General features: G+C 46.6%; 1 protein-coding gene across 1 annotated transcript; it reads right to left on the minus strand.

Annotated features, from left to right (window-relative positions):
- Positions 1-11,543: 11,543 nt before the first annotated feature.
- On the minus strand, positions 11,544-13,973 carry LOC120844036. The gene has a single exon (XM_040215624.1). It carries the CDS (start codon positions 13,971-13,973, stop codon positions 11,544-11,546), a length of 2,430 nt encoding a protein of 809 aa, XP_040071558.1.
- Between the last annotated feature and the right edge of the window lie 9,661 nt (positions 13,974-23,634).

Consider the following 23,634-nt stretch of genomic DNA (forward strand, 5'->3'; position numbering starts at 1 on the left):
CAAATATGTATCTACGGGCGATTATGCCCTAAACTTAGTAATTGTTTTCGTCTCGCATTTGAATTAACACCACAGACAGTACATATTATTGCCATCTGCAGAATACAAAATGATGCATTTATTGTTTTTCACGTTGAGGAATAAATTAACTCATGAGGGAAGGTTTGCAATACTGTTCAAGTTCAGCACGTCATTAAAAAAAATCATTTTTAGTTTTTTTTTTGTCGTTTTATGTTTTTGGAACGTGTTTCTTTTAGCCTGTACACATTTTGGTAGGAGAAACTTGTTTCGTAGTTCTGGGCCTCTGAATCTGCAAGAATACAGCACTTCCGGCGGATTCTTGATAGTTTCTTTTTCCTCGCCAGCTTCTTATTTCCGCATTTATTGTTATGTTTCATTTTATTATTACTATTGGCATAGTTATATAGGTTGCAAAGACATAGCTTTGAACTTCCGAACCACTGAGCATGTGACGAGTAGTGACGAGTTTCTAACAACGACCATCTACGCGATCTTTTATCCTGTGAAGGACGACAGTAGCTATACATATGCATAAATAATTTCAGATTAAAATAAGCTCGACCACAGCGTCTTTCCCCGTATTGTTTTCTTTAACAGTCGAAAATCCCCCCCCCCTTTTTTTTTTGTCCCCAGTTTTTACTTTTCTGACGTCACTGGCATGGTAGAACGCTCCTCGACCTCGAGTTGTGTCGACTTTTGTGCGTTTTGCTCGGTGTTTCTTCCGTCCCGGAAAATAAGCATCTAGAGCAATTACAAACTGAAAAATTGCCAAGGTGCAGGCGAGCTGGTGTATGTTGATCGTGATGCAAAATCCTGAGACTGAAAATGAAATTTGAAAGAAAAAGTGTAAGAAGACAGAAAAAAGGGGACAGGACAGCCTCTCAAACTCGACGTTGTCCTGAGCTAGCTGAGTTTGAGACGTTCTCCTCTCGTTTTTCTGTCTTCGTACAATTTTTCTTTCAAAGTTCATTCCATCATGGTTTTGCATCATGTGCAAACTAATATTACTATATGCCAGCGTCACTCGGGCGGCGTTCGATCGGATTACTATCAGCGTGCAAGGGGGTAGGGAGGCAGTTTGCCAGATCGCTTCAAGCTTTTCTGAGCCTCTAACACCTGCCTTCCCTGGCCGTTTCATACTGGATGAGTATCGACTGTATCGTTAAGCATTGCGTTCATGTGATCACTACTGCGTGATGCACGTTAATTATCCCCCCCCCCCCCCCCACCCCCGGGCTGGCGGTCACAATCACTGTTCTATGGTCACACGTCGCTCTGCACTGGCAAATATTCCAGTACATCCGGGACACTCGTCGTCTCATTTAATTGCCTGACCAACTTCGCACAGTCTAAATATCACAACCGAGCTTTTCTAAACCTGATTTCATGAAAACCACTGAGGCGTGAAAACAATATTTGAAACTGAAACTGTGGAGGAACATGAAAACCCGACTTCGAACTATGCGCACTTGGACTTTAAAGAAATTCGAAACCTTCTAAGTTATTTTCGAGTTTAGCCTTAAAAGAAAATTGAAACCTTCGAACTTTAGAACTTTGTGCAGAAATAAATTCGAAATCTTCAAATTTATCGAACTTTATGTCTATAAAAATTTGAAACGTTCGAATTTTTCGAAATTCAGATCCAAAGAAAATCGAAGTCTTCAAATTTTCGAAATTCAGATTTAAAGAAGTTCGAAATGTTCGAAGTTTTTTAACTTTAGATCATAAGAAGTTTTAAAATTTTCGAATCTCTCGAATTTCAAGTTCGGAAAGTTGGAAATCTTCGAATTTCTCGAATAACAAGTAAAGAAATATTCAAAACAATCGAATCCGAATTTTAAGAAACCGTAAAAGCTTGGAACTTTTTGGTTGCGAAACTCCACGGTGTTTGAAAGTTGCAAACATTTCGAATTCGAACCTCGGTACTGTTGAAAATATCGAAATATTTCGATTTCGAACCTCAATTCGGTTCGAAAATATCGAAACCTTTCGAATTCGAACCTAGGGTGGTTCGCGGCATCCCTCGTTATGACTTTGACAAGATTGCCTGAAGCTTATTCCAATTGTAAAATAAAATATCGAAGGTGCACGTGTCTTCACGGTCCTTTTAAGTGTGCGTGCTTGCACGACATGAAGTGCCACAGCTTTGAGACCACAATAGCTTACGCGGGCACAATCAAAATTGAACTGGTCGGTGTTCTTAAACACCATACTTAACATTATTTCGCGCATTTAGTTCCCGGAAGTTAGCAGCACATTCGGGAAGTTGAAGTTGAGTGGCATTCTTTTTTTCATAACTGGCAGAAAGTATGACAAACGGTTTTTCTAGTCATTTGGTTGCACATTCACAAGAAAGATTATAATTTATGTTACATAATTGTCAAACCCGCGTCGTTTCTGCAGCCATCGGTTCAAGACAGGTTTTCTGTAGCTCGGTTGACAAGTATTCATTCAACGCAGTAGCGTACTTGAAGTCTTCAACGACCCGCTGATCAATCTTGCCCTGTGCTACACCATTGTAAAATTTCATTACGGGCTTGAATCATCGCAAAATGTGTCATAGGCCTTCAAGCGATAAGAAGTGTTTTAGAATTTAATCAATTTAATTGTGAAAAGCTGATTCTCAAATATATTATTTTTGTTTTACAAGAAATTTTTACCACCCTCTGAGTACGCATACATTCAACCATAATAACGTAAAAACGCAGCATGAGTAAACAACGGGCAAGGGGAGCACAGCGTACGTCATGCACGAAGTCCGAGAAGCCCGGGCAATTGGCGCCTCGCAGTCGCGCCCAGCCGGAGCGCCGGCAACCCGGCCGTGGCCGTGGGGCAGGCGCCGCGACGTTGCGGCGCCGCGCGCCGCCGTCCTCTACTTCTCAGTGTAAGCGGGCACACGGCACACGGCGAATTCTACGCATCCCGTGGAGCCAGTAAATTCATTGGAGTGAGACAGGTGGGCGACCCCGGTCGCACGGGGACTGCGGGCGGGCGCGTTTAGGAACCGCGTGTGAACGTGGCATTTCGGATCGGCGTGAGCCTTTTTGGAACCGTTTTTCGTAAAAGTAAGTCTCAACTTCACGTCTCCGTGACCTCACCGGGTTCCTGTGACATCTCGCCTACTCGTAGAGTTTCCCCAAAAAATTAACGTCGCCACTGCTGCGTGAAAGACTGCCACAGTCGCGAAGGTGACTCAAGCGTCAAACTTTACCGCTTCCCTTCGAGATTTTGGGAAGCGACACGGCGACACTAGTGGATTACTGTAGTGCGACGCACCAAGTAAGTGAATTTTACATTAATTGTTCAATTGAACGAAAATACGTGTGCAGGTTTGGAAAGTGGTCTGACAAATTCGTTTTGCAGACAACTCGGCAAAATTACATATTAAACAAGTTGTTTTACGAGTCTCTGAGACAGCCACATAGAGAAATACGGTGGGAAAAATCGGGCCGATTGTTGGGCTTCGCTGTGTAATCGAGGATCAGGCGATCAGGCCTTCAGGCGAGATGCCCGTTGCCCCGTTCCGGTACTCGTAGTTCTAAGCGTGCATTTGGTTGCGACCCCGTGAGCCGCTCGGCACGCGCGGTCGCAAACCAAAACCTTCCAAACCCGCAAGTTTTCAAATAGTGGATTTTCGTAGAAAAAATGTTTTGTTTGTTTCGGCTACAAAATTTAATCCTGAGTCTGGCAACAAATGTGACGGCGTGCAAAAAATAGGACGCAAAAGGTTTTCTTTTGAAAAAGCTCATGCGAAGCGTAAATATCCTTCTCACGTGCACTTTGTTGCCTGTCGCCTTTTTACACCAGGCTTGTGTACTGTTCTCTAGCATGCAGAGTTCGGTTCTAATTATCCACATTTTATTCTACACTCTAAGAAAAAGTCGAGCCCGCGGGGATTAACGACAGCATATGGTCCTTGATCTTGCATTTGCACCCCGAAGAGACCATCCGTTCCGATCTAGGTACCGTGTGCAAAGCGTGGGGACTATCTGCGTTCGACTGGGACTATCTGAAAGGTGAACGGGAGTATTAGCAGCAGTTAGACTCGCCACGCCACGGTGCTTTTCCATCCCTTAGTCCCTGAAACTATGGCACCATAGCCCTAATTTTGCATTGCCCAGCCGAACTCGATCGTCCGAAGTGTTCACCAAAATTCGTAGAAAGCTTTGAAAATTCCAATTCCTTAAATGTGCAACGATCATTGACGCTTGCCTTCGCGCTACGTGTGAATGCTTGATGTATATATGAACCGTATATGAGTGATTCCTCCAAGCGACGCGACGAAGCAACGCGACAGGGCCCGCTATCGATCGGCCCGTCGAAACCGCATGCAAGCAACGCACGTCGCGATGAGCAGCAGCGACGGGCGAAGTTTTCATGAAGTCCTTTTCTCTACTGCTAAGGAAACAAGTGGAAATGCTTTTCGAGACCTTGGATTTTTTCGAACTAGATGGCTTCCAAGAGGCGAGTCAGCTGCTCAGAGAGCGCACAGCTCGCTCTCCAAGCTTTTGCTACGCTTGCGCAACGCGACCGCCGCTGCGACGTTCCCGTGCCGCCGTGCGAGTCGTTCCCGCGCCGCCGTGCGTCGGGTCTTTCAAAGCAGGAGCGAGCTTGTGACTCCGTGTGCCTGTCTATATCGGAGGTTTCTTGACCGTTTCTGGAGCGTTTCATACGACCCCAACGTCGTGTTCAAGTTCAAGCTACTTCTACGGCCTACTGTCTCTAGAGCTGTGTGTAAAGGTTGCCAATGTTCGTGGGAAATTTTCATGCCTGAGTGAAACGAGTCGGCTTGTCTAGCATTCTTGAACAAACACTTCATCAACGCGATCTCGAAATCATAATTCTCTTATGCTGTATCGTTGCTGAAAGGACATCACTCTATCATATGTAGCAAAATAGTGTTGTGAGATTTCTACATGTTCTTGAAGATTCTGTGTGTGTATGATGGCGTTTCCGGGGCTCGTCACTTTGTCTTCCATTCAGCCCTGTGTGCCTCGTCTCAGGAGAACATTAGATAAATTTTTACAAGCATGCCACGCGTCGACTTGTGCCACCTTTTCATACTTAGCAGTATGTATATACTTCTGATGTTGCTATTATTAGCTGCATAAGCCTCTTTCATGGGTGGTTAGCTAACGCTCATAACAAATGCTTGTTTACATCGCTCTATGGTTTGGAACTCAAGATCAAATCCCAACTACCACTGGCCTGCCTTGGAAACAGTGTTTCAAGAACCTACGTTTTTGACAAACCAACGTCAGGGTTCCTACTCGTAGCTCCTAATTCAGTGACTTCACAATTATCGATATGGCCTCGGCTGCTGCCATTGCCATCCTGCAAGCACAGGGCAGATAATAGGTTTCTGTCTTTGAACATAATAATCAAAATGGCGATAAGACATGTACATGTTTTCATATATCTCTAGCTTTTGTTTTTTTCTGTGAGCATCTTTGAACTCAATCACCTTTTAGTACCATGAGAAGGTGCAGTGATTGCTCTGCTCATCACGCACCACACACTGCTTCATTCACACAGACCCCTGACACTACCTCGGATAAATACTCGCTCAGCTGTTGACTGATTGTTAGTTCTAAAACAACGCTCATCCGCTCCACCCGCCTCCACCAGCTACAAATTGTCCTACTGCTCCTTTTTGAAGGGGACATATCGACAAATCCCGGACCACATATTACTTCCCCCCCCCTCGCAACCGAGCCATTTACTACAATGTCGCTGCTTTGCAGTATAATTGGTGCAGTACCTGGCTCCATCGCAAGTGCGAACTGCTCTCGATGCACTCCTACATTCATCTCATGTCGACATCTGAAGTGTGGTACTGTGGTATCTGTCATTTTCCGGCATTCGACGATGCCGTGTTTTTAACACCATTCAGTGCTGCATCCGAACCTACCCCTCCAGTGGCTGTCAGCACATGGAAAAAATGAAAAAGAGCCTCCATCTGATTTCCCAACCTCAGATCTGTCAAGAACAAAAAGCCCGAGTTCTGTGTAGTCACTGAGTTCCATCCCGAAACAATACTTGCAATATGTGGGACTTTGCTGGGCAACTCTATCTGCGGCAGTCGGCTCGTCAATCTCGCTTGGTTTACTGTCTACAAACAAGACTAACGGATCTGGCAGTGGAGTTATCGTCGCCGTACCATTCTCAATTAATTCCCCTAGAAGACACGACCTGGATGGAGACCAACTTGAGGCCATTTTTGTGGACCTCCACTCCAAAGAGTACATTTCGATGTCGCATACCTGCCCCCAGCACAAAGTCAAAAAGCTGCAGTTTGCTGCAGTCAGCACGTCCTCTGTCGCCCCCTCGAAAAAAGTACTCCAACGCGCTCGTGGCTGGACACTTCAATGCCCACATTAACTGGTCAGACACAAGTACACCTGTGCCCTCTGAGCCATCAGACTCTCTCCCACTTAGTCTGCAGGGATACACTCGGACTTATCCAAGTATGAAACGAACCAAGTTACAGCACCAGCAACAACTACACTTCCTTTCTTGATCTAATGTTTTTTGCTAACCTCACACTCATCTCAAATTGTTTTACAGAACCCAGCCTCATGGGCTCTTACTACAAAGCAGTTATAACGGACACAACACCAGCTGCCTAGATTCAGACCCCGTACCAGACGCCTCCACCACTTCGCAAAACTCAATACTAAATGCCTCAATGCGCTTATACACCTCGCCCCTTAGAGCATGATATTCTAAGACAACCCCACAGACTCCTATGACACATGGCTAGACTTCATGCACATCATTGCAGCCAAATGCATCCCCATTATAGTGTCAAGAACAAACCCCGGGTGCCATGGATCCCAAAAACAAATACTGATCGAAGCTCGAATAAAATGTCAACTGCTTGTGCAGGCAAAGAAAAACAAACTACCACACTACACTTGAGGCAGTGCACACCCTCCAGAGACACTTGGAGATACGCATAAAGGCCCGTTCACACTCTTGCAACCGAGTACGACCGAGAGAGACCAAACCGGTTTTTAAGCCTCTTGCGATCTCTTAGGACCAGCTCCGCTCAGCGCATTCGGTCTCAAGAAGTCTTTCTCGGTCGTACTCGGTTGCAAGAGTGTGAACGCGCCTTAAGACAGTCGCACTGGGACTATGCTTTGATCAGCACTGTGATCAGCTAACTCTCACTGCCAGTGATCTGTTTCGAAGCCTAAATGGGACATCGGTGTGCATTCACACAACTTGGGCCACTCTGAGGATCACAATAGCGTGTGTCAGCACTGTGAGCAGCTAACTCTCACCGTCAGTGATCTGTTACGAAGCATAAACGGAACGCCTGTGGCCATTCACATGACCGAGGCCACTCTAAGAATCACAGTAATGTGTGTCAGCACCGTGAGCAGCTAACTATCACTGCCAGTGATCTGTTTCGAAGCCTAAACGGGTAGTAGATGTCCATTCACACAACTGAGGCCACTCTGAGAATAACAGTAATGTGTGTCAGCACTGTGAGTGGCTAACTATCACTGCCAATGATCTGTTTCGAAGCATAATTACAGGACGTCCGTGGCCATTCACATGACTGAGGCCACTTTGAGTATCACAATAATGTGTAAGAACTATGAGCGGCTAACTCTCACTGGCAGTGATCTGTTTCAAAGCATAAACGGGACATCAGTGTCCGTTCACATGACTGAGGCCACTCTGAAAATCACAATAGCGTGTGTCAGCACTGTAAGCAGCTAACTCTCACTGCCAGTAATCTGTTTCGAAGCATAAACGGAACGTCTGTGGTCATTCACATGACCGAGGCCACTCTAAGAATCACAATAACGTGTGTCAGCACTGTGAGCGGCTAACTCTCGCTGCCAATGATCTGTTTCGAAGCATAATTACGGGACGTCTGTGGTCATTTACACGACTAAAGGCCCATCCAAAGAGGACACTTACAAAATCATGAGGCGATAAGACTCCGACATAAAACGAGCGGCACTCCGTTTCCGTCTGTTGCTTTTTTTTTGCCGAGGGGAAAGTTTCCTCTGTCAAGTCTCGCCCGTGTACTCCATGGGAGTCTTGAGGATGCCCATCACGTGGGTCCAGACAGCCACTCACAAGCTCTGTTGGTTGTCAATCAATCACTCAAGGCCTCCACTGCTCTCCCGAAAACAAGAAGGGCTGTGCTCTAAATCTTATCCCATGTAGATCCACGCTTCTCTTCTGCGGGTCGTGCCATGTGATAACACAGACGGAGCAATGCTGGACGCGGGTAGTAGGTCTTCAAATGCAAAGATACAAAACCCTTACACTGGAGCAAGATCGAATAAATTTCGGAACACTAACAAGGATACGAGGGCTCAACAGAACTGATAGACAGCATTCGCAGACGGCATGTGACGTCAAGACCAGGGGTGGATCCAGAGGGGGGGGGGGGGTCCGGATGTCCTGACCCCCTCCCTTGATTTCTGAATCTGTAAAATTTGGGGCGTAAAACGAAGGAGAGGGGGAAAGGGTTCCTAAACACATGGTACGCTGACCAACACCTGAACCCCCCTCAGGAAATTCCTGCATCCGCCCCTGGTCAAGACTGACGAGCACTGAGGCCGCCGAAAAGTGGAGGAAGCGAGGAAAAAGTTGCGGCGTTTGCTTGGTGCCGTTCGAACGGACATCAGAATGCCAGACTGCTGGACGCAATTCAACTTCCACAATTTTTGACGGAGTTGTGTTGCCTCACAATTTCGAAGCATGAACGGAATGGCTGTGGCTGAGGATCACAATAACATGTGTCAACACTGTGGACAGTGAACACTCGATCACTGCCAGTGATCCGTTTCGAAGCATAAATGGGACGCCTGTGGCCATTCACATGACTGAGGCCACCCTGGAAATAACAATAACTCGTGTTAACACAGTGGAGAGCAAAATCCCAGCTCTAGTGCTCTGTTTCGAAGCATAATAGGGACGTCGAAAGCTTCCATGAAGTCGACGGCCATTATGACTCTTGGGTCGCGCTTCGGTGAATTGGCTAACACCTCGTGGTGGATGAGGAGCAGGCAGTGCCCTGTGCGCCGAGGTGTGGTCTGAAGGGGTGTGGCATAGATTTTCTAAATTTTGGAGGTGCCATTGTGCTCACTTGAAATATATCGTAGAAACAGCACCAATTGCTTTACGTGAGGGAAAGTCTGCTACAACATTGATGAAGGTTGGGTGAGAGGACCGAGATCTGTGGAATGGCAATGCCGGTGACTAGGCCTGATTCAATCAGACTTAAGCTTGATATCGTCAGTCTTGCAGGAACGCTATGATGAAGTGAAGCAGTCCTCCATAGAGGCCTTAGTTTTAAGCCCCCCAGACTAGTGCAATGTAGAGGATCAAATCAAACCTTTTTAGAGCAGATAAGAACTACAATGCACAGACTGGGGCCAGACTTGTTGCCGAGGGCAGTGGTGTGAAGTAATGAAAGGCCGTTTTTCAGTGCTTGGACGACTTTTGGAACTGGTTTAGATTGAATGGAGGCGTTTCTCGGTTTTGTGATGCTGTGGTTTGTACCAGGCGTAATCCTCTTTTTCGTTGGTGCTGATGTAGTGCCCCCGTCAGCTGGCCCAGAGGTCAAATATATACTGTCATGATTTGGGGTCCCTAGCTTCTCGCACCCGGATCAAGTGAGTTGCCTCCTGGAAGGCGAGGGGATGTACTGTTGGAGCGAATTCATCATAGGATACATCTAATGGATGCTGAGAAGTTATTCCATATGGCGAATCATCCAGAGCCCTTTGAAGGCTGAGGTCGTAAGACTTGCAACGAGATCACATAGGAGTGGTCGCTTCCCACTGTCAGTGTGCACTCGCCGTGCCCCTCGGCTTAAGGAGCCCCACATTAACCCTTAACTCTCAAGCCCGAGCCCGCTGTGCTCGTCATAATTTTGCACCAATAATGCCAATAACAAGTCCTTGTCCAGTCCAAAAACTTTTAAATTTGCCTGATGGAGACGAACCAGATGCTCCGTACCCGATTTCAGGTTGTGAACTTTAACAGCAGAGGGAAGTAAAATCCACTAGTTTTATCTTTTTGTTTATAGAGTGCATTTTGTCTAGCAATGAGTTTCTAAAAATAATGCAAGTTGCAATGGTGTTGAAGCAACGCGGCTCGGAAACAGGTTTTTTGTGCGGTGGCACTGTTTCATCAAACAACATTTCCCCGACAGTTTGTTTCATCAACACTGCGACATTTTATGAACACATTGTTTTATCGACGTATCTTGCAATGTTTCGTCGACGACTTTTTTTTTTTTTTTTTTGGTTAAGGGTGCGCCAGTGGCGTCACAAGGGGGGGGGAGGGGCTGATCGCCCCGGGTGCAGCGCTCAAGGGGGCATCGCGGGGGGGGGGGGGGGGGGAAAGGGGGGTTGGGAATCGCAGTGGGGAGGGGGGTGTCCCAGCAGGCTACTGCCCCGGGTGCTGCTGACCCTCGGGACGCCACTGGGGTGCGCTGGTCTGTTGGTGAGCAAGGGTACAGGTACATGGACGGGTGCGAGACCACCCGTACACACTGCTGCGAAGTGGCTTGCACGGGTGGGTTGGGCGAGTTCACATTTTTGTAATGAACTGCCGCAGACTGTCGCTGCGAAGCGTCGTGAACTGGGTGGGTTGGATAGTTTAATACATACCCGAGTGATAAACGCACAACGAAATGTTCCTTCAGCGTGCAATTTGCGTATCGATGAAACTTGACAGCACGGTGTGGTAGTGTTGATGAAACGATCAGTGTCAATGAAACGATCAGTGTCGATGAAATGTGTCACTAACACAACAGGGACCCTTTTTACTGATGATTCTATGGAAGCTCTAAAAATGAGGACTGCAAAGTTTCCTCCAAGAAGAAGTTTGATATGTTTTCTACATGAGTCCGACTTTGCCAAGTAGACCCGAAGGACCATGGCGGACTTTCAAGAGCTCTTTCGCGGCCATGGCCTGATGTAATGCAGAGATGAACATACATCAGAAACGTAATTAGATAGTTCGAGCCTTGGAGCAACACTATTTTCTGTTCACTTGGTTTAATTCCCTTTTCTTTTAAGTCTCCTCTATCTATTGTGTCATTGTCGTTGTTTGATTACGACACATACATTCGGATCAAGATCAGGACGTCTGGGTATTCGGTAGGTTTTTGAATTTTTGAGTTAAATAAATATTTCGCATATAAGAAAGCCACAATTCATGAATTAAAGGGAAGCTGCCCTTGCAATCAATTTTTATTGACATACTTTTCAGCTGTTAGAAATTATTAAACCAATGCTGCAATCGAATTGTGTGGACAAAATTTTCCGTCTGAAGTAATTGGAAAAGTTGGTGCGTGTTTGCCAGAAATACCTTAGGCCGCAACGCGAGTGGGGGTGCACGCGTCACATACCCGGGTTTCGAAGCATAAACATACAACTGACAGGACCTCTGAGAGCAAGCGGAATGTTTACTGCCACATTTATTCTTTCACATATGTACAATGTCTCTGAACAGACCACAGCAACTTCACTCAAGTGCAAACCTTACAGTACTTCCCATCTGGGCACAACTTCACTCTCATTGTATAAATCTAAAGCACAGTGAAGCGTGCCATCTTCTTCAGCCTTCACGAGTTTCAGCTCGCTAGACTTGCGCACCTGATAGCAAAACCTGTGCCGATCAAAACCTTCGTTCGTTAGCAATTCAATCAAAATGAATAGCTTGCGTTCGGCAACATACAGAGCTTCCACTCTACAGAAGTGTGGCTCGGCATCCTGGGAAGGTTTCACCAGGACAGTACCACACCGGTACTCACGGTGGTCGAGTGACGCACGCGACACCTGGCGCGCACTCAGTGGCAGGACTCCTTGAGCGCAAGGAGGTAGAGCGCTCTGCTCAACTGGCTTGCCAGATGGGGTCACGAGGTCAGAATCAAATGAAAACTCCTTCAGCTGGTGACTCAGCATCAGCTGATGCCGTGTTGACAGGGTTCGAGTGATGTTGCGGAAGTTTTTGACGCGCGAGGCGAGGCTCTTAAAATATTGATGCTTGGCCTCAAATCTCATTGACCAAAACTGTGGCAGCGGTCCAAGTTCTCGAATCAATCTGGCGTAATGCACCAGGTAGTGCATCGTGGGAGTTATGGCTGCAGCACCATATCGCTGTGCAAAGTCCACGAGAAAGGCCTGCACAGTCGTCTCTAAGTACGGAAGGTACTCGCATGGTATTACCGTAGCAAAGACGATGTCCACAATCTCGCGGAACTGCAGATATAACTCCCAGTCCGCATCACCTTCTGGGACCAGGTCCCCAAGAATCAGACCCAGGAGTCTGAGAAGGCACCACTTTTCAGAAGCAGTGCCCTTCAGGTTCGCTTTGCTTGTCAGAAAGGACCTAGTCATTGCAACAGGCTTGTTCTTTTTGTCATTCCATCCGTACTCGAATGAAGCTATGTAATCCAAATCGCTGTATGCCAGCGTGCCCCCCTGAACTAATGCCTTCAAAACTTGTCGGAGAATGCACTCAAACCCCCCTTCCAAAATGTCATGCATCAGGTCGGGAGGCAACTGACGCGTGACGTCGAAGTAGGGCAGTTCCAACAGTATGGAGCGTTCAGTGACACCATAAAGTTTCTTGTTGGCGATCGGGTTAATAGCAATGGCTTGCAGGTGCTGCTCATGTGCCTGAGCTGAACGCAGGGCACAGGAATTCTCAGTTGTGACCTCTAGCAGACTTTTAGATGCCGCCATACAAAAGCGGCATACCCTGCCCTGACTAAAACAGCATGAAAACCCTCCAAGGCGGTTCATGGACAGATTGTCTCCACACACGCATAGCACAAACACTTGTGCATTGCGCACTGCTCCTCCGCTCGTGAACGTAAGCCCAGATGAGTGCAGTTCCTTAAGATCACTGATGAATGGCTTCAGAATGACGTCCAAGCCATACTGCTGTACATCTTCATACTTCACAAGGAGCACCAGGTAGATGGATCTCAGCTGTGACCTGTGCCCTGGATGCAGGTTCAACAAGGTGAAATACACGGCGAGCAGCTTATGCACGCCCCGTTTCGCTCCTAGGGGGTTACATATCTCTACCTCGTCGCTGTATAGCATCAGAAAAATGGTGTACTGCACTCCTTCCGAAATAAGATCCCTGAAATCTTGGAACAGGAGCCCATCAGTGAAGTCGGCATACACCTTCGGGTCGTCACGGCGCAGTTGTGGTGTGTAGATTTGGGCAGCGATGTCAGGAACCTCGCACAGCTTTGCAAGTAGTGTCGGGACTGGTACATAGTGGTAGCAGCCCCCTTCAGTACCGAGATCACATTTTACTGGCTCGACATATGGAAAATGTGTCTTTGCATATTGTTCTCTCATGTGTTTGCTTTGTATCCCCTCAAAAAGGCGGGGCAGGAACGAACATTCCAACAGTGAGGTGGCATCTGGGGACAGAGCAGACGCATCAATCTTGGCTGCGATTTCAGCAGCATATGCCCTGATGATGCGCTCAAAAACAAGTTGCAGATTGCCGAAGATTTTTTCGGCCACAGTGTGTGCCAGTTTGTGGTTTTCAGTTGTGTTGAAAAAGAAGTTCCAAATAGCAGCTTTGGCTTCTGTCACAAAATCGCTGAACTCTTCTCTTTCTGGAGATCCGCTGCTTGGTTGCGGCTGGGGCGCTTGTGGCATTTCAGCATCGTCACTCAGAACCCCTTGGTCAGTGGCTGGGCAGTCCTGGATTTCATTTCTTCGGTCGCGGTCGAAGGCACTTCCAGTGCTTTCCAGCAGATCCCTGTGACACCGATAAAGGTGAGTTTTGTACGATGAAAACCGGTTGTAGCTACTTGTGCAACCGGCGATTCCACAATATACTGTGAAGTTGTCGTCACCGCCATGAACGACTCCGATGTGGTTGACCACCTTCGTGAACTGTTCAGAAAAGTATGGGCACCTTGGACAGTATCTTATTACCATTTTTCTTTACGGAACAATAAGCAACTTGTGAACGACACGTTAGTAAACCATGGTATTTGGTTTCGACGCGAAGGCACGTTGTCGAGTACTATTACAGTAGTTCACTGTAGTAACATTCAGCACTATTCACACCATGATACCACAGTGTTGCCAGACGGCCCCACAAAAAACCGCCAAATCGCTGGGGAGTATAGCCCAAATATAGCCAAAGCCAAATATAGCCTAACTAGCCATCCTTATCCATAAAAAAAGCATAGCCAAAACTAAAAACAATTATTTTAAAGCCCTTTACTGTCAATTTTCACGTGCATACAAGACACGTTGCATTTTCTTTTTCAACCCTCAGGTGCACCACACTTTGTGCACATTATGTCCCTTATGAAGGTTTCAAAAATTTGTTTCGGAAGGATAAAGATCCGTGCAGCACTGACCCTTCCTTTGTAGGTTTTCAGAAATACAGAACAAACAAAGACAGCTTTATTGTGAAGTCCGGGAGATATGATCATACAGTAAAAGAACAAAATACAGAAGGAGAACAGTAAGAACACTGTTTCAAACCAGAACCCCAATATCTAACACGGACACCCGTCTCATTTTCTTTGTGTAGAATATGAGTGTCCCCCATTCCCGTTCACTGTGCTTTGTTGGGGTGGGCGACGACTGGAAGGTAGTCAATTGTTTAGCGGTGAAGCTGCGGACTTCTCATTCTTAGGAACTTGGGTGCCTAAGGATTCTCAAATATGGGCATCAAAGCAGCGTTTGGAAAGTTCAGTCTAGGTTCAGGTAGAAGATGTGCTACCGGGCCTGTGGTAATAGTGCAATTTGTTTGGTTAGCTCCACTGCACTGTGGGAAGACCGCTTGAACTCTGCAAGCATTGCCTCTGCGCATTGTGAAAACCCCGAAGTTTGAAACCAATTTCTCCTTCCTCTCTCTCCTCTCGAATGGACGAAACAGGAACAATTTTCTTTGAAGCCGATAAGAAGTTTGAAAATTAACTAGTCGAACCTGAGGTTTCGACAAAGGTTTGCAGTACCTTTAGAAATAGCCCAAAATAGCCACATACCCAACAACAAAATTTTGATGCCAACTAGAAGAAAATGTAGCCCAATTTGGCTCTATATAGCCCAATTTGGCAACACTGCGCGGACGGTCACGGCCCTGGGTTTCGCAGGCGACGATGGAAGGACGGTTGAGAAAAGGATTACAGTGACGAAGAGACAATTAGAATGACGAAAATAATCCCTGAAGAAGGGGAACGAGAGTGACAAAGGACCAACATGAATCTCCATTCGTCATTATTGTCCAGCTCGCTTGCACCTTTGCATTTAATCGCTTTATAATTAAGACGATTAGAAGATTGGTGGAAATTATTTAGGGAAAATTGAATGATGGACAACTAACCAGCACCGCTGGGAACAGGCGGGACAGAGGAAAATTGGGACTCCCTCCCGCGTGGCTCCGGCCCAAAGTCTCTCCCAGTGGGTCCGGTGCTGGGGTAACGCCGAAAAGGTTTGACCAGAGGAAAATTGGCGACTCCCTAGCCGGGGGGAAAAAGCAGAAGAATGATGTTTAGTTTTTTTTTTTTTTGCCCGATCCCTTGAAGGTTATCCTGGTGATATCCCACACTGCCTGGTGATAGTTAGGGGGTTGAAAAGGCGGGAGAAATCACGTTTTTGTCTTTTTAGACTTAAACTAGGTGGCGCAAGCTACCGCCCGTTACAAAGGGTATAGCCGTTAACATTTATCCATCCGCTAGCCGAAACTGGAGCCAAAATCTGATTGACTAGCAAGATAGCGAAAATGTTTTCTTATATTATTTTTGATTATGCAGTATTGAATTGGTACAATGTAACAAAGCAAAAACGCCTTATGACCCACAATTTTGTAATAAAAACATCACCACGAAAAACTAAACTTATCCAGTCCACGTGCAAGCCGCGGCTTGCGCGGCTTGCACGTGCGTGCTGAGACCAACGGTTGTGCGCCCGTAGCCCTACCGCCCTACATCCGGAAGCGACAACAAAAAAGGATCGGCGCGCGGTTTCCACAACGGCTGCGTGGCTGCTTTGTGGTTCAAAGCGAAAGCAGGGAACTACGTTGCTACGTTGGTTGGACTTTCTCGGTGTTCCCGCATCACCCTATCTTTTCCAAGTTCGGCGACGGTTTCCTCAGCTGTGGAGACCTCAGTTAACGAGCGTGGCTGGCGTGGCTTAACGCGGAAGTGGTGCAATGAGCGCGATTGAGTGCTTGGTGTCGTACGGCGCACACAAGATGGTTGTCGTTGTTGACGGAGAGCATTAGCGCGCCGATTTAATTCGGACCCTTGCTGGCAATGTGCTGTTCCATGGAGTGGACCTGCAAACAAGCCACATCCAGGTGAGCTCACTTACGTCATTTGTGCTTTGTGCGGGGTCAGCGTGGGACCGGGCAGCACTTGTATAAGAGTGCGGTACGATGAAGAACGAACTTGAAGCTCCGAATTTAGCACGCGCTCATGGCCATTCTCCGCGTGCACGCTTTTGTAACCAAGGCTACAAAGCTCTCGCTGGAAGTGGAGCTTTAGTACGTTCTTAAACTTTGTGGCAATGAAGTCAAAGCTATGTGCGATCACGCAACTTGAGCGCCGATTAAGACTGTGCAGGGGCTATCCTCTCGTCGGATTCGCGGCAGAAAGTTGCCCGCGAGAATCTGCGTCTCCAACTAAGCAAACGGCACCAAGCGTTTGAAATGCCAAGCCTGGGTCTCGCGCTAGTGCGCCCTTCTACATCAAATTGTTTGGTCAAGCACATGCTTTTAGGCCCTCTCTAAACTGCTTCGTGATTTCTCCACCACATGACCGAACAGTTTATGTAAAGAGGCGCATTAGCACGAGACCCTCGCTAGACATCTTGGCATTTCAAGCGCTTGGTGCCTTTTGCTGAGTTGGAGCTCGCCCGTTCGATGCTCATTGAAATCGAAACGGGTTCATGCGTGGATCGAATACAGGATCACTAAACTTTTCAGCGCTAGCCCTTTCTACGTGTTCTGAGCTGTTGGAAGTAATCTTATGACTATGCCCACAGTGTAATTTTTCTTTTGTAAAAATTTACGCTGAACTACACACCGGCTCACTGAAAATTTCCGTTCATATTTTTTGAACCAAGTAATGTCGTGTTCTTAAACTTTAGCATTTTGTACAGGCAGCTAGCGTCAGGGTATGGCGGAGGAGTATCAGCTTTCTGCGATGCATCACCACTTGTGACCAGGAGGCCGTTTTAGGATATGGATACGTGTAGGCCCGTCAAAGATTTTTGTGAAGTGTTCTCTGGTTTTACTTGTGCATACCTTAGGTTACGTGTGTTGACAGTGATGCCGATAACTTTCCTTTCATTCTTTTGTCGCACAAGGTATACCATCCTCGGTATAAAACAGATGTGGACCTCATGGAGGGCACGATCCTCGAGGATGCAGCGCTGGTAACCATTTCTTTGGATGAGTCACAGTTCAGGTGGGTAAAAATGCTTGCAAAGACTGAAGCAGTCAGGCATGTGTGCTTCAAGTGCTGTTATCAGGACTGACAACAACGATGCCTCTGCAAGAAAATGTTCAAGACTGTCTGTGTAGCATAATTGGGCTCAACTTGTTTTTGACATCATGTATAGATGCTGGCTTTTAGCAGTTAAAACCGAGTCTTCTAGGTAGAAACAATGCAGCTATAGTTGTTTGCACTTTTGACATGTTTTGGTTTCCCTGTGGGATAAAAGATAACATATGCACGTGTCTGTGTGAACAAGTTATGACCTAAAATTTGGTTCCTGCACTTCAAAACAAATTAAATGAAGGGCATTCTTGTATTCAAAATTGTTCAGTGTTTTTTTTTCTTCTTTATTTTAACTGAAGCGAATATGTTTTATTTTATATATCTAGAATCATGGATGTCGTCATTCAAGAGGACTCTGCACCATCGAAAGCTCCGTCGAAAGCTCCATCGGAATACAGGTTTCCAAAAGTGCCATTGGACATTGCGCAGGCATTACAAAAACACACGAGGGGGCAGTACCTGCCTTGCCGATCGAGGATCATTCAGTGGCTCTTCCACGACCTGTGCCTCTACGACCTGTAAGTTCAAGTTGGGACTGACTGAACTAACTCCTAATTTTTAGTAGCTCAAATGAGCACATGTGCATTTTTTTTATTCTTTAGACAGCTCTTTGACAAATCAATACAAATCCAATCTTCATATTTTGGCTCTCTGACAGGAAACACTGGGCACGCTTCTTTCTTCATCATAAATGGTGATTAATGCTCCTATTCATTGATTTTTCCAATTGATGGCACTATGTCTCTCCTTTACTTGTGCAGGTACCCGGATAAGCTATATGCCGAGGCCGCAAGGTGCCTTGTGGAAAACTTCCCAACTCTGAAGGACACCACAGGATCTGGTTTTGTGAGTAACTAGATGCAATTTCACTTTAATTATTAGCCTGCACTCATTTAAACAAATGTGTACGAAGTACTCACCAAACATTTAAAGGACACATGCGAAGGAAAAAAACTTTTTTTTAAACGGCTTACATGGAAAAAGGATGTCATAAAACGATTTTACAACGAAGAAAAAGTGATTGGCGCTTACACTAGGTGCTGGGAGTCCCCATCTAAAGGCGCGTTCACACTCTTGCAACCGAGTACGACCGAGAAAGACTTCTTGGGACCGGATGCACTGAGCGGAGCTGGTCCTAAGAGATCGCAAGAGGCTTAAAAACCGGTTTGGTCTCTCTCGGTCGCACTCGGTTGCAAGAGTGCGAACGGGCCTTTAGAGTGCATGCAAGGGCTCTAGCCGCTAGGAAATGGCTATACACCCCGTGCGGGACCTATAGGGGGCGCTTTGAAAACCGCACGCAGCGGTACTTGCACTGCGGCTGGAGGCAGTACAGAGAGTCGTAGCAGAAGACTTTGGCTCTTTGCTTCGGAAGCTATGGCGGCGCGAGTGCCCGTGGCAGGAACATTAGTCCTTCGAGCTGGTTTTAAAGATATTATAGTGGGATCGCTCTTCCGCGATGCCACACAAAGAAAGGCAAAAAACTTAATTAAAGTTTTTTGCCGAACGGTTTGCTATGGCGACGTCAGTCTTTAAGGCCAAATGTGTGCGTCTCGCAAGAAGCTTCATAATTATTTAGTTATAGCCCCTTCCCCTTGCAAACTTGGAGCGCTCGCAGATTCAGAACTTCGAGCATCCAGTCGCGAGCAATCTCAGCGGCACACGCAGCAGCCAAGCGGAGATGCTCTGTCCAGCGTCGCCGTCACCGCCTGCCTCGCTGCCAGCCGAGACCTCCGACGCTCAGATGCCCCGCGATCGGAAAGCCGTCCCGGGTGAGGGCGGTTTTATCCGAAATGCAAAACATACCGCTTGATTCTACAGCCTTTGACTCTTCCCACGAAATAATAACCAAGGATGCTCAGCGCTCTCGTGTACGTATACGCGCATGTTGATTCCAGCTTCGGGTACTTGGCGCGAACGTCACCACAGACGGCGGTCGGCATGGTCGGCACCGCTTAGTCGACATTCGAACAGCTTGTAAAAAAGACACATCCAACTGATGTTGTCATATCGGAAAGTACTGCTATCGGAACCGGCGCTATCGCTGTCGTGTAGCTGTGACAGAAACGGCATAGAAATCAAAACCAATGTATTGCGAGTGGCTGCAAATCAAACTTCACGCGTGCGAGCGTATGCGCCGTCGCTATATAGCGAGCACCTCCCAACCGCTCCCTGCACTTCACCTCTTTCGGGCAGAGCGGTTCGAGTTGCACAGCGAGCGCCCGACCGTCTCCAGATCTGCAAGTGACACAGACACACATCGCTCGCGATTTGCAAGGGCCACAGGGATCCGCTTGGCAAGCGCGCCGAGCGCTCCGGATTTGCAAGGGGAAGGGGCTATTAGGTTGTCACGCCTTCATGCTCAGAAAGTGATTGGTGCTTACACAGTACCCGTGTACTTGCAAAACGTTAAATCCTTTTAGATTTACTGATGACCCAGATGCAACCGCGGCGTTCCTATGTTGTGACCGCGGCTTCGGTTCATGACGATTTGCAGTAGAGTCGCCGCGTCTCACGCAATGCTTCACTTAAATTTGTCGCTGCAGTGTAACAACCTCTTTCTTTGTTTATCTTGCTTGCCAAAACGTAAGCCTGATTTACACATGCATGTTCGAAGCGACCAAAGCGACTACGAACAACAAAAACTGGCTGGAGTGACGAGCCTAGCAATGCTCCAAGCTCGTCGTTCCGGTCGTTCCTAATTGCGGTCGGGTCGAACGTGCATGTGTGAATTAAGCTTTGAACTTTGGCATGCACTTCTATCATTACAGGGTCCGCACAGTGCACTTATGCGGGCCGCAAAGCCGGGCTTTGTTTTTTCCGGCAGACCCTGTAGTTTTAATAGCCCTGCTACTCTTCGTTGTACCTTCATTCTACCAAGTACTCGTAGCGCTGCGGTGCCGCAAAGTTTTTTTATGTGATTAATATCCTAGCTAACTCAATCCACTTTTTAATTGTCCTAGCAAATAAAATAAAACCTGCACAGCTCTGGCTGTCCTTGCATTGTATTCCCAAATTTTGTAAATCTGGCATTTTTATAGTGAGAAAGCTCAGGGGTAGACTCATTACAATGTTCCCTCAATTTTGTTGAGTATTAAAATTTCTTGCATGCATGTTTCTTTTCTCTTCAGCTAGACGACAGAAGGAACATCACGCAAACTCACTGCACTTGTAGAGGTGGTGTCTCAGGGCAGTGCAAGCATTCAGAAGCAATGATTATGTATTACTGCTGCATACCTGCCAACTCTTTCGAATTTTTCGTAAAATGTACAAATTGGTACTAATTTTACGATTTTACGAATCTTGCTTTACATCTTACAAAAAAAAAAAAATTTAACATCTTTTTTTGTATAATTGTTCCTGGCGGTATCTTGCACCACCACAAGAGGGCGATACGTACCGTCCATGGCAGCGTCGTGGTTTTTACTATCTGTCTATCCGGTGGTCATGTATCCAAAACCAATCCAAAGCCCAAAGCCTTTGTTCGTGTGTTCGACAGCGCTTGTTGGTTCGGCGTGTTCAGATGTGGTTGGGCGTTTCTGTTTCGGCCAGTTTCGAGGCGAGGAGTGCGGCCTCTGTGTTTGTTGCACATGTAATCGTAGCATTCCCCTGGTCGCGGGGGCTTCGCGGCTCAATGGCGAACTCCAAACCTCAAAAGAGGTACTTTCAGGTGTTCATGAAGCCCTACACGGTAAAATTCCCGTGCCTCGTGCCGTATAAAAAGGGAGAGAAGTTTGGATTCTGTAACACGTGCATGTGTGATGTAAGCGTTTCGCACGGTGGCAAGGCTGACATTAAGCTGCACATCGTTTCGCGTAAACCTCCCGGCGGCGGCGGAAGTTTTACGAATTTGAAAGTTCACAGGTTGGCAGGTATGCCGCTGCTGAATGCTTTTACATATTCAGCAGCGCGGATTACTGCCATACGACAAATTCTTTCATTGCATTTTTCCGAAAACAGTGTACTGTTGTTGCTGCCCGACAAAGCGCAGACGAGTTGAGAAACTGTGAAACTACGTCCCCGTGGGGCATGACGTGTACCTGTTGGTACAACCTACCACGCAGCAATTCATGATACCAATTAACAGCGCATTAACGACGCAGTGGCGGCTCCGCGGCGGCAGAATTGGTATGGCAACGGCAGCGGCACGGCGAGGTTTCCCTCTACTAGGATTCTCGAAGCCTATCTTCTCTGACAGCTGCGTGGCGGCACATCAGCTGCCGTACATGGAGTGTATGGACGTTTAAGGGATGGGGGAAGGTTCTACGCTTTCAAACATGGCGGCCTCAGTGAATGGCGGAGATGAGGGTTCTGCGGCTGAACCGAATTTATTGATGAAACTATCGCATTTACAAAACGAAGTTGGAAGATATGTAATAACGTCAAATGGGTTTCAGCGGCATAGTTTCATGCAAATGGTCTTTAATAGCTTGGTTAGGTGAAGTCCTCTTATTCAGTGTGTTGCTAGAATGTGATATTATGGTAGATATGTTTCTTAATACATGCCCATGTGAGATGTGATGTGCTGTACACAAGAGATACCATTTTGCCAGGATTATTTTTAAACAAGCTCTCTGAAATTCTTTTTTGTGGGTACATCCAGGACTCCTGGCGCGTTGCCATGCGATATAAAGCAAAACGTGAACGGTCAAAGCTGCGGATGCAGGACAACACTGAAAAGCAGGCTTCACCTTGGAATCAGCCGCGGGCATCGAGGGACCCTAACCCAAAGCGGGTGACGAGGCCTGGGACGGTAGGAGAGATTGTTTCATGGAGACTCTTTTCTATTTTAATGGGGCACTAAAGTGCTTTCTTTACATCCTCGTTTTATGGTCACCAAGGTAGAAGAAGCATCCCAAAATATCTAAAATTACTAACATGTGCGGCCAATTTGCATATTAAAAAAAGTGATCAAAGATCCTGACACCCTTGACACAGAATGACTGACGGCGCTCGTCAGCTACTCGCAAGTGATGGGTTCCCACGTGGAGTCATGACCATAAAACGAGGTTTCAAAACGCACTTTAGTGCCCCTTCAAGAATTAGTAAGCCTTGATACTAATTTTTTTTACTTTTGTGTAATATATGTCAGAACATAGTGCTGCCAGCACATGGAGAGGATGCCGAAAGCCTGCAGGGCCATATCATCAACATGGAAAAAGAACTGCGAAAAGCAAATCCAAATGTCGCCTATGTTTCTGACTCCATGTCGAGGACACTTGCTACACGGCGGGCATGGATAACCACTGATCACCCAAGTGTGGCAGCCATTGCTGCAAAATACCCTGCTTTTGAACATAGCAGTTTTGTAAGTATTATTGAAGGTAGGATTTTAAAAGGGCTGTGCAACTATTTTAACATTAAAAAGAATTCTTAGTTTGTAATTTTTAGATTGTTTTACCTTGTCAAGTGATAGAAGTAGCTTCTCTTTCCTCGGAAATAATGCCATAACTTTGAGGAATCGAAAAATGAAAACGGACTATTTCTCTATCTGCATTCGCAACGTGGCGGCAGTGTGAAACATGTAGCACTGCATTACTGAGGGATGATGTTATAAGTGTCCTCTCTGTTGGGATGGTGGCACCATCTCCTTGTGTTGACTAAAACCATGTTCTACGCTCTTTTGCCTGTCGTGCGACCTTGACGTCAGTGGTGCTCATATCTTACTTGCGTCACTACCACGGGAACCGGACGTCTCCTCGAAATTAAAAAAGCGTCTTACGTTTGAATCTTTTTTTTTTTTAATGAAAATTTGGGCTTGTAGGAAAAAAAACTGTTTTCTATTCTAGAGATGGTGAAGACTAACTCCCAGGCTTAACGTCCCAAAGTTCGAAAATTGTTGCACAGACCCTTTAAACGGGCACTGAAGACCGTTTTGAGATCCTCATTTTGTGGTCATAACTAGGGTTTGGTGTTTTCTGTTCAAAGCGATAAAAGTATGCCGAATTAACTTTCGGAAATTCGGTTGATCCAGTCTTCCTGTGTCAAGTTTGCTCTTGTCCTCTCAAGATAGAGTCTCAACTGCTGGCATTGTATTTTATTCCTTTGATTTTTTCTCAAAGAGAGAGAGGGCAGGTCATCTT

This window comes from Ixodes scapularis, unplaced genomic scaffold (assembly GCF_016920785.2).
Source record: "Ixodes scapularis isolate PalLabHiFi unplaced genomic scaffold, ASM1692078v2 PGA_scaffold5__190_contigs__length_132052651, whole genome shotgun sequence".
NCBI classification, from domain to species: Eukaryota; Metazoa; Arthropoda; class Arachnida; order Ixodida; family Ixodidae; genus Ixodes; species Ixodes scapularis.